The sequence below is a fragment of the Camelus dromedarius genome, chromosome 4 (genome assembly GCF_036321535.1).
Source record: "Camelus dromedarius isolate mCamDro1 chromosome 4, mCamDro1.pat, whole genome shotgun sequence".
Classification (NCBI taxonomy): domain Eukaryota; kingdom Metazoa; phylum Chordata; class Mammalia; order Artiodactyla; family Camelidae; genus Camelus; species Camelus dromedarius.
In genome coordinates this window covers 35171116-35183884 of record NC_087439.1, presented here as the reverse complement: position 1 = coordinate 35183884, position 12769 = coordinate 35171116, and the positions used below count along the sequence as shown (strand labels likewise).

The following is a 12769-nucleotide window of genomic DNA, read 5'->3' as shown; positions in this document are numbered from 1 at the left end:
GTTAGGTAAACATGCATGTAGTCAGGAGAGATTTCACCAAGGTGATAGCTGTGTGTTTGGAGGACTGTTAGCCTAGGAACTCAAGTGATATTCTTTTTTTTTTTTTTATGAAAAAATAGCAAATAAAGGACCAGGTTCTAATTGATTATACCTACTTGTGGACCAAAAGAGCTGGTTATTATCAAACTCAGCCATCATGAGTGCTTCTTCAAGTACTTTCATCTTCATTTCTGGTCACCTGTTAGATGGCATGGGGAAACTTGCAGGCTGAGTTCCAGCACAGAATGGAAACCAGGCAATTCAAAAGGCTACCTAGTGCTAAAGAAGGACTCCAGTCCAATGTTGGACTGTTTCCCTGAGTTAACTTTTGGTATCTCAAATATTGTTATTTTTTAAAATCTTTCTTTCAAATGTTACTAATTTTGAAAATTTTAAACTACCATGGAGAAATACGGTCACCAAGTTCACCATCATTTTTCACAGTGTCTAGTGGGTTTATAGATAAAAACATCAGTTCTTCTTCAGTCTTCATAATATTTTTCAAATTTCCACTTTTGATATGGCTTCACTGGGTCACAAGCAGTAACTTTCAGGGTCTTCTGAGAAAAATTTCCCTCCAAGCATAGCAACTGATGATGGTTTCCAAAAACAATGTGATTCACCTGGAGAGAAAGGGGATCTGAGAATGAGCTACAGACTAAATGTGACAATTGTGATGTAAGGAAATGAAAACCAAAAAAAATTTATTTTTGATTCCTTAGTAATTCTCCTGAACTAAATTAGTAACACAAACATGGGATTTAGGAATTATTAAATTTGTCTCTGTTTCAAACTCAGTTCTTATACTCTTCAAACTACAAAACTTTTAATTTCTAAGAAAGCAAAAGATGAATTTTCTGATAATATGGCTGATAACTGTATTACTTAAAGGAAGTAATTCCAGATGGAATTTATTATATTTGATGGCTGGCTCTCTCACTGATGGTGATAAAGAAAAAACACACACCATCACAAAAAGTGAGTTAGATAATTTAAGTGCATGCCTTAGAATGCAAATTTGGAATACAAAATGCTAGACAGGATGTATTTTTTTTATGAGCTCCCTACCATAATCTCTGATAGTACAGGTGTTTGATGTCCAGGATGTCCAGAAAGTCCAGATATAAATAGAAAAAAAATCAAAGGTATTTCAGAGAGTTCTATTATTGCTTAATGTTTATTGAATTTCCTAGAAATGGTTGATAGTTTACTAAGAACTTGCTCATGATTTTATAATTTTTCTTAACCTATAAATCCTCTCAATTATCCATGACTGTGACAAAGATTATCTTAATCATATATATGTTGTTTTGACATGCTTTAAAAATTTATCAAACAGGATGACTTCATGATAATTTATTATAAAGATGCTGTTACAAAACATATTGTCACCCTTGTAGGACATTGGAAATATGATGCCTGAGTATGCTCAAGGTTTGGTAGAAGAGACATGTTGAGAAGATCATTCTGGATTATCTACAGTGTTCTGCTGGTGGGTTGTAAAGGCATAACTAAATAACTTATCCTCAACAAAAGACATGTGATGTGGAAATCAGAGCTAGAAGAACATTCCATATCCCCAAATCCTAGATGCCACTTTTAAGAATTTTCCTTTTAGGTGGTCACAGTCCAGGGCATGGTAGGGGAGGGGCTGACCCAGAGAACACCTTTTAAATGCAGGTTTAGAAATGGATAATTTTAATGGCTCTTTGGTATCCAGGGTCAAACTCATTATTCACCTTCCTGTTTCCATGAATCTCTCAACTCCTGATGCTTTCTAAAAGAAGAGATATGCTCCTGTTATTCATAGTCTTAATCTCCATTTCTCTTGTTTTTTAAGACTTGCATGTCTTAGGGAACTTCGGAGGTTTAGTATGAAAACTACCAAAATACTGAAAAAAGAAGAACGATACTTGTCAAGATACTCATCTCCATGACATCTAGCAGCATGAAAAGGGGACCCAAGGCAGAAGGTGACTATGTGACATGTTACAAAGTACAAAGTCATAGGCACAAACAAGGTAGGACAACAACTTTCTAATTTTTGCCATCTTAATTAAATTACCGTCTTTACACTTACCACTAGAGGGGCCAAAATTGGTCCTATATAAAAATCAGCTTATAAAGGCATAAATTCTCAATGGAGCAAATCCAGTTTATAAGTAAACCCTATGTGATTTAAGGACTGCATGTTTCTAAATATTTTCTCACCAGCCTGAAATCTTTTCTGGTAACAGATTCACTTCTCAAGATAAGGAATGTATTCTTTTTCTCATTTTCAAACTCAGTCTCTCTCTCTCTCTCTCTCCCCTTTGGCACAGAGTTCAGAAAGCAGAAAGTTAGGACGTAATTTATTCAATAGATGTTTATGGATTTTCCCAACACTATGCAAAATGAAATGAGCAGCTTACATACTAGTAATTCCTAATTTTTCTGAATAACTCAATAATGATCACTATCACTAAAGAGGAAAAAAAAATGTCCAGAAGGAACTGAAATATAACAGGGAAGATCTATAGGGAAGGAGTTTGGAAATTGTTTCCTCAGGTCCTAATTCTGACCCTGAGCAGAAAGAAAAATGTCATACAGAGAACAGTCACTGGCTGTGATATCAAAAAAAAATAGAGGTACTCCAAGGAAAAACGTGTGCTTGCTTTGGGGCCATCCCTGAGCAAAATGCTGGTCTCCATATACTCAGTGCATTTGATACATTTGGCGGCTACCTGCTAGTGAGACAGTAGAAAATTAGAGAAGGCCGGCCTGAGATTATTCCTGCTACTCTAGATCCTACACCAAAGCTTATGGCTTTGTATCCTGTTAAAATATAATTGGGAAAATCAGAAGACTTTGAGAGTGAATAGGATGGAGCATGGGTGTTCTGGTAAATATTAACAATTGAACCTCTGGAAACACGTCCCCTGATTTGTAGCATGGGTGTAAATACTTCTTTCATGGCTGGTTTCGAGTTGCCAACATGGCATCAGTGAATGTGAAGTTGGCAAGAGCTGCACACAGTCAGCTCCCGCAAGTTTCATGGAGCTGGCTCCAGCACCTGTTTAGAGCCTAGGCCTCTGGGAACCAGAGGGCATAAGAAAGTGTCTCTGCATAGAAGGAAGGCAGGACTCCTACTAAAGTGCGGGACTCTTGGGAAACACACTGTTTCTTGCCTTCCGCATATACTCTCCCTATAAAATTTCCTGGTAACCAATGAGAATTGATTCTAGCCTGTGAGTCTTACTTTAGGCATTGTTAATTGACTGAAGCAAATGACTTTTAGAAACAAAGATAATAATAGCAATAGAACTGAAAGAACTGGATGACTTCTATTTAAAATAAATAAAAATGATACAAATTCCATTTACAAACCAAAAACAGACTCACAAACATAGAAGATAAACTATGGTTACCAAATGGGAAAGGGCGGGGGAGGGATAAGTTAGGAGTTTGGAATTAACAGCTACACATTATTATGTATAAAATAGATGTAGTGCAGGGAACTATATTCAATTTCTTATAATAGCACATAATGGAAAAGAGTATGAAAAGGAAAATAGACATGTATGTATATGTATAACTGAATTGCTTTGCTGTACACCTAAAACTAACATTGAAAACAACATTTCAATAAAAAATAAAATAAAACTTTAAAAAATAAAATAAAATAACTGATCTGAAATACATTTTGTAAAAGGAATTTTAAAAGATTCAACAATTTATAAAAGTATCTGTTTATCTCTCTGCATGAACTTTTACACTGCCTCTATTGTCCCAAACACATTTAAAGCTTCTGATTGAGGAAGCTGACAATGAGTGTTTTATGTCCCATTTAGTTGAAAGTTGAAAGGAAGAGGTGCAAATATTTTGCTTACCAGTTCTGGACGAAAGACTGATGTTGATTTATGCAGCCATTTTAGCCCTTTGTTTCTGTTATCACAAGGGTGCAGCCTCAGGGCTCCGTTCTCAGGGACAGGAGCTAAGCACCATTCTCCATGTTTAATAAGTCTTAACCAGGTATAATTAAATTGTTGAAGCTGTGGGAGAAATGAATTAAGGAGAAGGCCACTTCAGGCAGAAAACACAAATAGCAGCTTTGTCAAACATTTTTGTTAGTAATGCTGAAGAATACAGGCACTCTGGTCAAATGTTTTGTATTCAAAGTCTGGTATTGCAGCTTTCAATGCTGATAGTATGGGCATATTATTTACCCTGTCTAATCTCATTTTTAAGTTGGATAGCAATAGTGTCATTCTCAAAAACTTGGGGTAATGTCTGTCTAGTGTTGTGCAGACAGTATGGCCTCAGTAAGTGTTAGTTGCGATAATCAAAATTATTTGGTACAATTAGTACATATCTGCAAATGGATGCCATTTAAGGTGTTCTGAATCCCAGACAACCCTAGTGCATGAAGTATTGGAACATTCAAACCACCACATGAGTAAGGCCTCCAGTCATTAAGGCTACAGAGAGTTTCAAGTCACAGTCTTAAACACTTTGATGGAAATTATTGTGCCTCTTTTTTTAAAGACTATCTAGACAACTAGACTCCTAGATGCTTTATTCTGTTATAGGAAAGGTTAAAATCTTTCTTTGCTGATAGTACAAGGAATCACCAGGTTGTGCTGTGTTAGCATCCCCCAGTTCCCAGGAACTGCTCTTTGAGAAGTCTAGTTTTAAGGAGCCACCAATGTCTAAAATAAATACTGATTTAGGTAATGGAACCATGTTTTAAGTTTTTATAAATATTTTTCTCCAGCTTTTTACAATCTAGTTCTATCTGCCTGGTCAATTTACTCTAATTCTCTGGGTCTGTGGGAAATTTGTGGTTTTGCGCCAACGTAAACATATTAGAAAAAATTGCTGGTAAAATCTATCTAAATACGTTTATCTAATGAATCATTTGTAATATAATTGAGATTTAACTTAGATTATCAAGTATGTTACTATGTTAGAACTCCCCATTCAAAGGGTAGTCCCTGGACCAACATTAGCAACACGTGGAGCTAGTTGGAAATGCTGAATCTCAGTGCCCACTGTAGACCTCCTGAATCAGAATCCGCATTGCAACAAATTCCCCAGATGATGTGAGTGCACATTAAATTTGAGAAACATGGATGTATGTCATAATACAAGGAGTTTTATGCCTACTAAGAGAGTTAACAATTACCTTGAAAAGGGACATGTCAACTGGTTGAAAAGTTAGTAACTAAGGTAATGTTTTAGGAGAGGTGAAGGATAGGGTTTGGTGTTTCAATCCTAGGGTCTTCGTCCTTTTGAGATTTTTGGATGAATGCTGTAGTCACTGGCTTAATATTAAGCCTCATTAATTCTGCCAAAAATAAGTTAACTTCGTCCATGTTCCTTTACCTTTTATTACTCAAATCAACCACAAGAAGCAGAAGCTAAAGTGAGTAACAAGACATAAAGGGAAATGGGTGTTTGTGGAAGGCATTTGCCCCCTGGCATACCCTCAGGAGAGTCAGTAGTTATGGAGACCAGGTTATTTTTCAGATAAAATACTGGTTAATCAGGAACAAAAAGTCACCACAATGATCAGTCCTGAAGGACTGCATTATTTAATATTTTACTTTTGTAGAATTTGGGCTGCTTGTGGTTTTGTTTTTACGATTTATGACTTTATTTCCTCTTTGAATTGTTAATAAGTGAAAATTATTTCTTTCAATTGTGTTTTGACACTTTTCTCTTTTCTGTCTCTCCTTTCCTAGTTAAGAAAGAATTCCCTTAGCTTCAAGTTTACAATCCATAGCTGAATTATATCAACAGAGATGACAAAAATACTTTTTTTCTAGTAGCAACTTTGAATTAAGAGGTAGAGATGGAATTTGCTTGAAAATACAAGCAGTATCTCTAAGTCAAGCAGAGAAGTAAGTCTTGGCAAGCCTAGATTATCATCATAAAATAATTTCTCTATCAAAGAATTATCTGCTGTCTTAGGGGACTGAGTTCAATGCCTGAATCGATGTTCCTGTGAGTCCTATTTAGTACCCAAACTGATAACTGTCCCCACAGAATGAGAGTGGGTAGAAAACAGATTATGGAGAGGGAGGTGCCTTCACTCAGAGCTCCTCTCCAGCCCTGTAGAGTCCCTCCCTGCTCTGTTCTCCCTGGCCCTGCCCCTTCTACTGAACCAAGTGCTGTGAGTTTGTCAAAGTTCTGCTGGAGAGTTTTCTACCGTATATCAGGAATTCTGTGATTTGTATTATTCTTTTAAGGCGTAGGGGAATGGGGCTGGGGCTGGGGCTAATCAGATAATAAAATTGGTCCCTTAGAGTAATTATTTTAAAATATGTATTGCCTTTATTTTCTTCTATATATTGTTCTATAGGCTTCATGTGCATTATCTAATTCAGTCCTCACACCAGCTTTGGGGTAGGCACTATTATCACTGTCATTTACCTAAGGGTTAAGGAATTTGTAGTTAACACATTTTCACAAGTGATGGAACCAGAACTGGCTCCCTGGTGGGCTGACTACAGTATCCACCTTTATGCCCTCAATCACTGTCTTTACATTTAGAGGTAGATCCTGTTATCACCAACTTTATGATTACACAGAAATTTGGAAATTAATTATTGTTACTATGGGCAAAGGAGAATTTCTCAAGTGAGTGAGGAGCATGTCATACCCTGCATCTGTCAACTCCACCTGCACCAACTATCAACTGCACCTACTATGAAAGAGAAAACCCCGCTCAGCATACCTTGCTACTCCCATCACAGTCTTCCAGAATGGCTGTGGTGTTTTCAATGGACATGCATTTACTCAAGGCCACATTAATAAGCTAGGAAACAAAATATAAAATATGCATTAAGAAAAAAATATTTTAAAGTAGAACAGGACATCCAGTAAACACAGAATATGAAACTATAATCAGGTTAAAAGATAAGTTAATAGCTTAGCATTACTTTGCACTGTATGATTTTATTGGTTGCTATCTGTAACACAGACATAATGTAATCTTGCTAAAGTACAGCTTCAGTCTGTCAATTTAGGCCTGTGATTCAGCCACAGAGCCAACAAACAGAAGCTTTTAATTAACCCTTGCCTGGAATGCTGAATAGGAAATGAGCAAAGGTGGCATGAAATGTAGTTATTTTCTTGTCTCAAGTTTGTCTGATGCATATATTAAAAGTCAGTACACATCCTTGCAATTTAATCAAACCAGCAGTTCTGGGCTCTGTTCTCTGGCTGACCCCTCCAAGCTATTTGATTGCTGAGGCACTGAATCATGGATAAATTGAGTCCTTCAAAAACAGCGGATTCCAGCTGACTCTTGGTCAGAATCTTCCTAATGACTCAGGCAAGCTACAATTCATTACAGGGAAGTCACTAAAGCTAATACAGAGCCAAGTTTAAAGGCACTTTCTGGCAGACCCCCAGGTTTTTAATGGATTTACAGGGTCTGACATGGAGACGGCTTTCTATAAGTCACCATTCAATGTGGAAAAATGTTGATTCCCTTCCTCTCTTTGACATTTTGGGTAGAGCTAATGAGATGGTGGGTTAAGAGTACAATTTAGACTTCTCAAATCTCTAGAAGAGCTGTGTAGAGCTGTCTACACTCAGGAAAGCTCCCTGTGCTGGGAAATGGGGAGGTCTTGGTTGCCAGAGACACAACTTCCAGGTTCCATGGTGCCTACCACAGAGCTCTAACTCTGGAGCGCTGTGTAGCTCACAGAGTTGTCACACTTCATAACAAACACAGTGCTCAGTGGGTTGGTCCTCACTTTTGCATGGATAACTTTTCCTGCAAGAAAGTAAGGGACATCTTCAGGGCCCAGAAAGTGCAGAAAAAAACTAAAAACAAGAGGGAGAATTGCAGATACTGATAAGCAGGGGACCAATATTGAGCACAGATAAGCCAGAGGGTTGGAACTGAGATCTTCCACATTCAGATGGAAAGCTAAAAAGTTAGACCCTCTGTGGAATGATGTACTGGGAAAAACCACTTACCCATCAGCATAGAGAGGCAAAGGGGGAGCTAGATTCTCCCAGCAATGTAAAATGACAGATTTGGGAGAAGATAATCAATATGTTGGAGCAGTCAGAAGGCACAGAAGGAATCAACCACCACAAACTTTGGAGAAGAGAGTTACATAGACTTACACGAAGGTAGAAAAATCCTGGAGTTTAAAGAAAGGAAATGGGGTCCCAAATGTTCTCTGGATCTTAAAAGAAATAAATAGAAACTCCTGTACTTCTGAATTATTCAGAAAATATCTTATTTTCAAATGAGTTTTAAAAACTTCAGCTTCAGTCCTGCCAAACAGATTGCCCTAATCCAGAACTTCTCAGAACTTTTGGTCCTGAGTGCAGGTTACTCTTTAGCTTGGTGCCCTGAGAGGGAATATAGAAAGAGAGTTTGCCAAATGCGTTTGATCATGGGATACGATTTTTGACAGCATAAATAATAACTGGGCTTAGAACAGTGGTAGGGAACCCCTTGATTAACTGATTTCTTTGTGGCTATTTCTCACAATCTCTTCTTCCAAGCACTGAAAGGCATTAGAAGGAGAGAAAACTTTTCTATCCTTTGCCTCCCCGTCCCCCGCTTCATCTGAAGATCTGTTTCCCTTCCCTCCTTTTGGAAATTATGGGAGAAACTGCTTTCCTTCATATAGAAATGGTCTATGAAGTGCTAAGGAATTGTTATTATCTCATTAAGAATGGTTTTTAGAATTGGTTTTTCACTTTTTATTTTTTAAACAAATTGAATCCACGCTTTTATTATAAACCATTTCAATCTTTTTTTAAATCAGGAAGTATATAAATTTTAAATTATCCATTTTGAGTTATTTCATTTTCCAACTTAGGAGGTGGGAGTTCCCCACAGTTTATCTAAGAATTGGTGAACACTGGGCTAGAGGCTGTTTGCTAAGAATTTAATCCAATATAAATATAAATTATTGGTGAGGTTCTTTCACTTTCTTACTTTCAAATATTTTTGGTTTCGTGAGAAAAGATTCATTCTTATTTTTAAAAAGTCAAACTTTCCTAAATATGTAGGTTGAAAGAAGAGAAAATATGGAGCAAGTAACAAAAAGTTGTGGATTTTAATTTCTTGGAACATTGCACAATTATCTATCCAAAGTAATGGTCTAGTTAACCCTACTCTGAATTGCCTGGAGAAAGGTCCTCTTCTTCTTCTTTTTTTTTTAATTGATAATAATGCTCCCTACTGGCTGCTTCAGAAGGGAGCAGATATCTTTATTAAAATTTGTTCAAGGAAGGGAACAAATAGTGAGGAAAATAGAAAGAAAGAATTAGTTTAAAATCATTTAAAAAAACATTTTCTGCACTTTGATGTATTATAGCTCAGGGTTCAGCAGAAGGCTGTTTCATTAGGAGAGCTGTTCAAAAATTTCATGGAAACTATTATACAGGCTAGCCTCACAGAGGAGGCAAAAGGTAGTTTTTTAGTTCCCTCTGGTGGTTAAAGTTCAGCAATGCTCTTGCTGAGATTGTTAGGACAGGAAAAAATTACTACAGTGAGAATTTCTTTTTATTTTATCCTGCCCAGGAAATCAAATTTTTAAAATATAAATTTATTTTGCAGGCATATTATTTGAACAGTATTTAAACCCAAGGTATTCTTCCTGATGAGTTATCCAAGAAAAAATGGGTTGAACCACCTGAAGTAGCCACTATTCCATTTTGACCTACAAATATGGCAATTGTGTTATATACAAACAGGTTACATACACTTTTTTTGTCAGTTAATTTTATAAAAACATCACAAATTCTCAGACTAGTTTCCTCTCTTTTATACTCTTCCAGGATCTCCCTATAACATTGAGGAAAATGGCCTTACTAAGTGTCCTTGTCATCAGGAGATTTGCTAGGCAGAAAAGGTTGGTTTGTACAATTTACTTTTTAGGGAGAACTGAGAAAACTTGGCCTAAATGAGCAGCTTACTGATGGTCAAGGCTTAAGAACCTTTTGCATGAAGAAAAAGGAAACTCTGAGAGAAAATTAGACAGGACTGGGAATGTTTGTAAATATAAATTAAGTAAGAAATAAAACAATACAAGAGATTAAAATTTTGCATGACTGGGCTTTACTAACCATCTTTAAACCCCGTCTCTGGTAAATGTCCTCATACCTTGCCATCCTCTTCAAATTAAGAATGGCTTTGAAATGGCTTTTTTTTTTTTTTTTTTCAGTTTCTCTTCTTTCTTGATTTTTTTCTTAGCTTCATAGTCTATCCAACGTATCAACCTTGGCTTCTTTCCTTTTGGTAAATTATCTTGTACCCTGGAATTTTCTCTGCCAATTTCTGTTATTTTCTACCCCTCTTTGAAATCTATAAAGTTCTAATTAAATCCTGTCATCCCATTGCTTAATCCTACTCAGTAACTTTCCATTATACACAGAAGATAATGGGGGGTAGGGGAGAAAATCCTTTCTCTACCCACAAGGACCTGTGTGACCTGACTCCTCCTTCACTCTTGACCTTAATCTGGTGCCATTCTTCCCTCCTTCACACCCTGATAACAACATTCATCTTTCCAGTTCTTCAATGCCTCAAGCCTCATCTGTCTTAGATATTTTGCACAAGGGGCATCTTCTACCTAGGGCTCTTTTCTTCAGAGCTTGGCCGACACTTCATCTTTCAGGCCTTGATTTCAATGTCCCCGTGGAGTTGACTACTCTAACTTAGAAGGATTCATCACTTGTGGCCAGTTCTCTAAATGAAAGCTATAATTTTTATTTACACTTTTCTTGCTTATTTGTTTGTTATCTTTCTTACCTGCTCAACTTTAAGCTCCACAGAGAAGGGATCAAGTCTGCTTTATTCATCACCGTCTGATCTAGTTCTAAAATACTGCCTGGTTTATTGATACTCAGGAGGTGTTTGCTGAATTAATCAATGAACACGGCAGCTTGGAAGCCTTCCTCAAGTTTACCTAATGTGCGTAATCCCCAACCACACTTCCTCTCCTCTGCACTCATATCTGGTGTTTATTTGTAATGTAATAATTCACTCTTCCCCACAGATTTTCAGAAGAGGTTTTAAATTTTATTTTTGTGGCATCAGATTTTAAATTGCTGCTCGAACTTACCACACCATTTGCCCTCACAATGGGAGCCTTCAAGTCAGGAAAAACATTCTCCAAGTACCATTTGAAACTTTTGCATTTTAGTTTCTTCCGAAGTTCCTGTTGTTGGGTGAGGTTGCCGACATCTAGCCCTTGGTCTATGAGGTGATCCCCATGACCGTAGAACAGGTCCTTGTACTCATCCAGCCAGACCTCGGCCACCCGCACCAGGTTCCGCTCCACTGTCTTCATCCGGTCTTTGGGGAAGGAATATGGATTGTCATTTCGGAATATGTGGCCCACTCGGGAACAGGGAATGATCTCAATCTCACCCCCACACATCCACACCTGAAACAGTTTGATGATAAGGATCAATTATCAAATGATTGTCAAGAAATCATGGGTAATGAACAATGACAAAAAAACCACCTGGCAAATTTTTCTGTCCTGTTGAAAGTAGTATTCTTCACTTCTAAAATGTTTTTCAACAGAAAATTATACTTAACAGGTTTATCTACAATGCTGTGGATCATTTTAGGATTATTAAAATATTTTTTCCTTTCCATCCTGAAGTGTAAATCTTTTTTTTTCCCCCTAAAGAAATCCTCACAGAATCCCAATGTATAAAATATGTAGCATGAATTCCTGCTTTAGTTGAATCAAGGGCAGGAGTATATATTTCCATTTTTTTCAACTTCCCCTTCCATCAGGGGGTGATCAGTGTGACTTGTGGGATACAACTTGATGACCATTCTTCTTGATCAAGAGCTCAAAGTAATACCCCTGTTACTATATGCACCCCACTCCATAGGAAAGCAGGTGCTTTGGATGCTCTCCACTGTGGCTGCTGCCACAGCTTTCTTAGGTATTAGTCAGTGATTATATAAATACTCAGAGTTGTCTGAGATGTGCAAAGTTGCTGTGGCCCATTGGTGGCCTGCTCTAACCACACTGTCACTTGTACTCTCCAAGATGGCCCATTACTAAATAATTTCATTACTTCCAATATATTAGAAAACATTTCAGGAGAGTTATTTAGTATCAAGTATGAATCCCACAGCATTTACACCGAATGGCAGACGATTATTTCCCCCACATTCAGATGCAGAAACCGTGCTGTAAAATATTAGGGAACTCTAATAAATTTCACAGGAGCTATTGATTCTTTCAAATTCAATCTGGGATGTGAAGACATTAATCCAGAGGCCCTAATATTTCTGTGAAATTTCCTCCTAGAGGCAGTCACATATCTGACTATAATAGTAAAATGAAACCCTTTAAAAATGATAAACTCTTAATTGTAAAGAGAATTTGAGAAACATTTGGTAATACCTTGAAGGAGAGCTCCATATTTTCTCCACCCCAAACATCGAGCCCAGGGTCATATGTTCCAAGTTCAAAAAAGTAATTTTTATCAATAGAAAATAATCCACCTGCCATGACAGGACATCTACAAAAAGAAAAAATTTTTTTTAATCTGGAATGTCATAGGAGCTCAGCTGTTAGAATGGGTCCCCTGTATAGTTGGGGTGCAGCTAGGAGACATTTCAGAATAGCTACCAAGGAGGGGGAGGTCTTGGAATGAAGTCATAAGTGGCACTTCAGTGATGAATCCCTGGTTCAGGTGGCAGAACTTGATTAGGGTCAGCAAAGATGGGGCCTGGAACTAGGAT

General features: G+C 37.3%; 1 protein-coding gene across 1 annotated transcript in view; it reads right to left on the bottom strand.

The window, feature by feature from the left end:
* Positions 1-457: 457 nt before the first annotated feature.
* Positions 458-12769, bottom strand: part of GALNT5 (polypeptide N-acetylgalactosaminyltransferase 5) — a 33671-nt gene continuing 21359 nt past the window's right edge. The window contains exons 6-10 of the mRNA XM_010985613.3: positions 12429-12546; positions 11121-11444; positions 6758-6838; positions 3909-4070; positions 458-662 (exon numbers count right to left, since the gene is read on the bottom strand). Coding sequence (XP_010983915.1) covers positions 522-662; positions 3909-4070; positions 6758-6838; positions 11121-11444; positions 12429-12546 — 826 coding nt within the window. The 3' untranslated portion in view covers positions 458-521. The remainder of the gene's footprint in view (positions 663-3908; positions 4071-6757; positions 6839-11120; positions 11445-12428; positions 12547-12769) is intronic.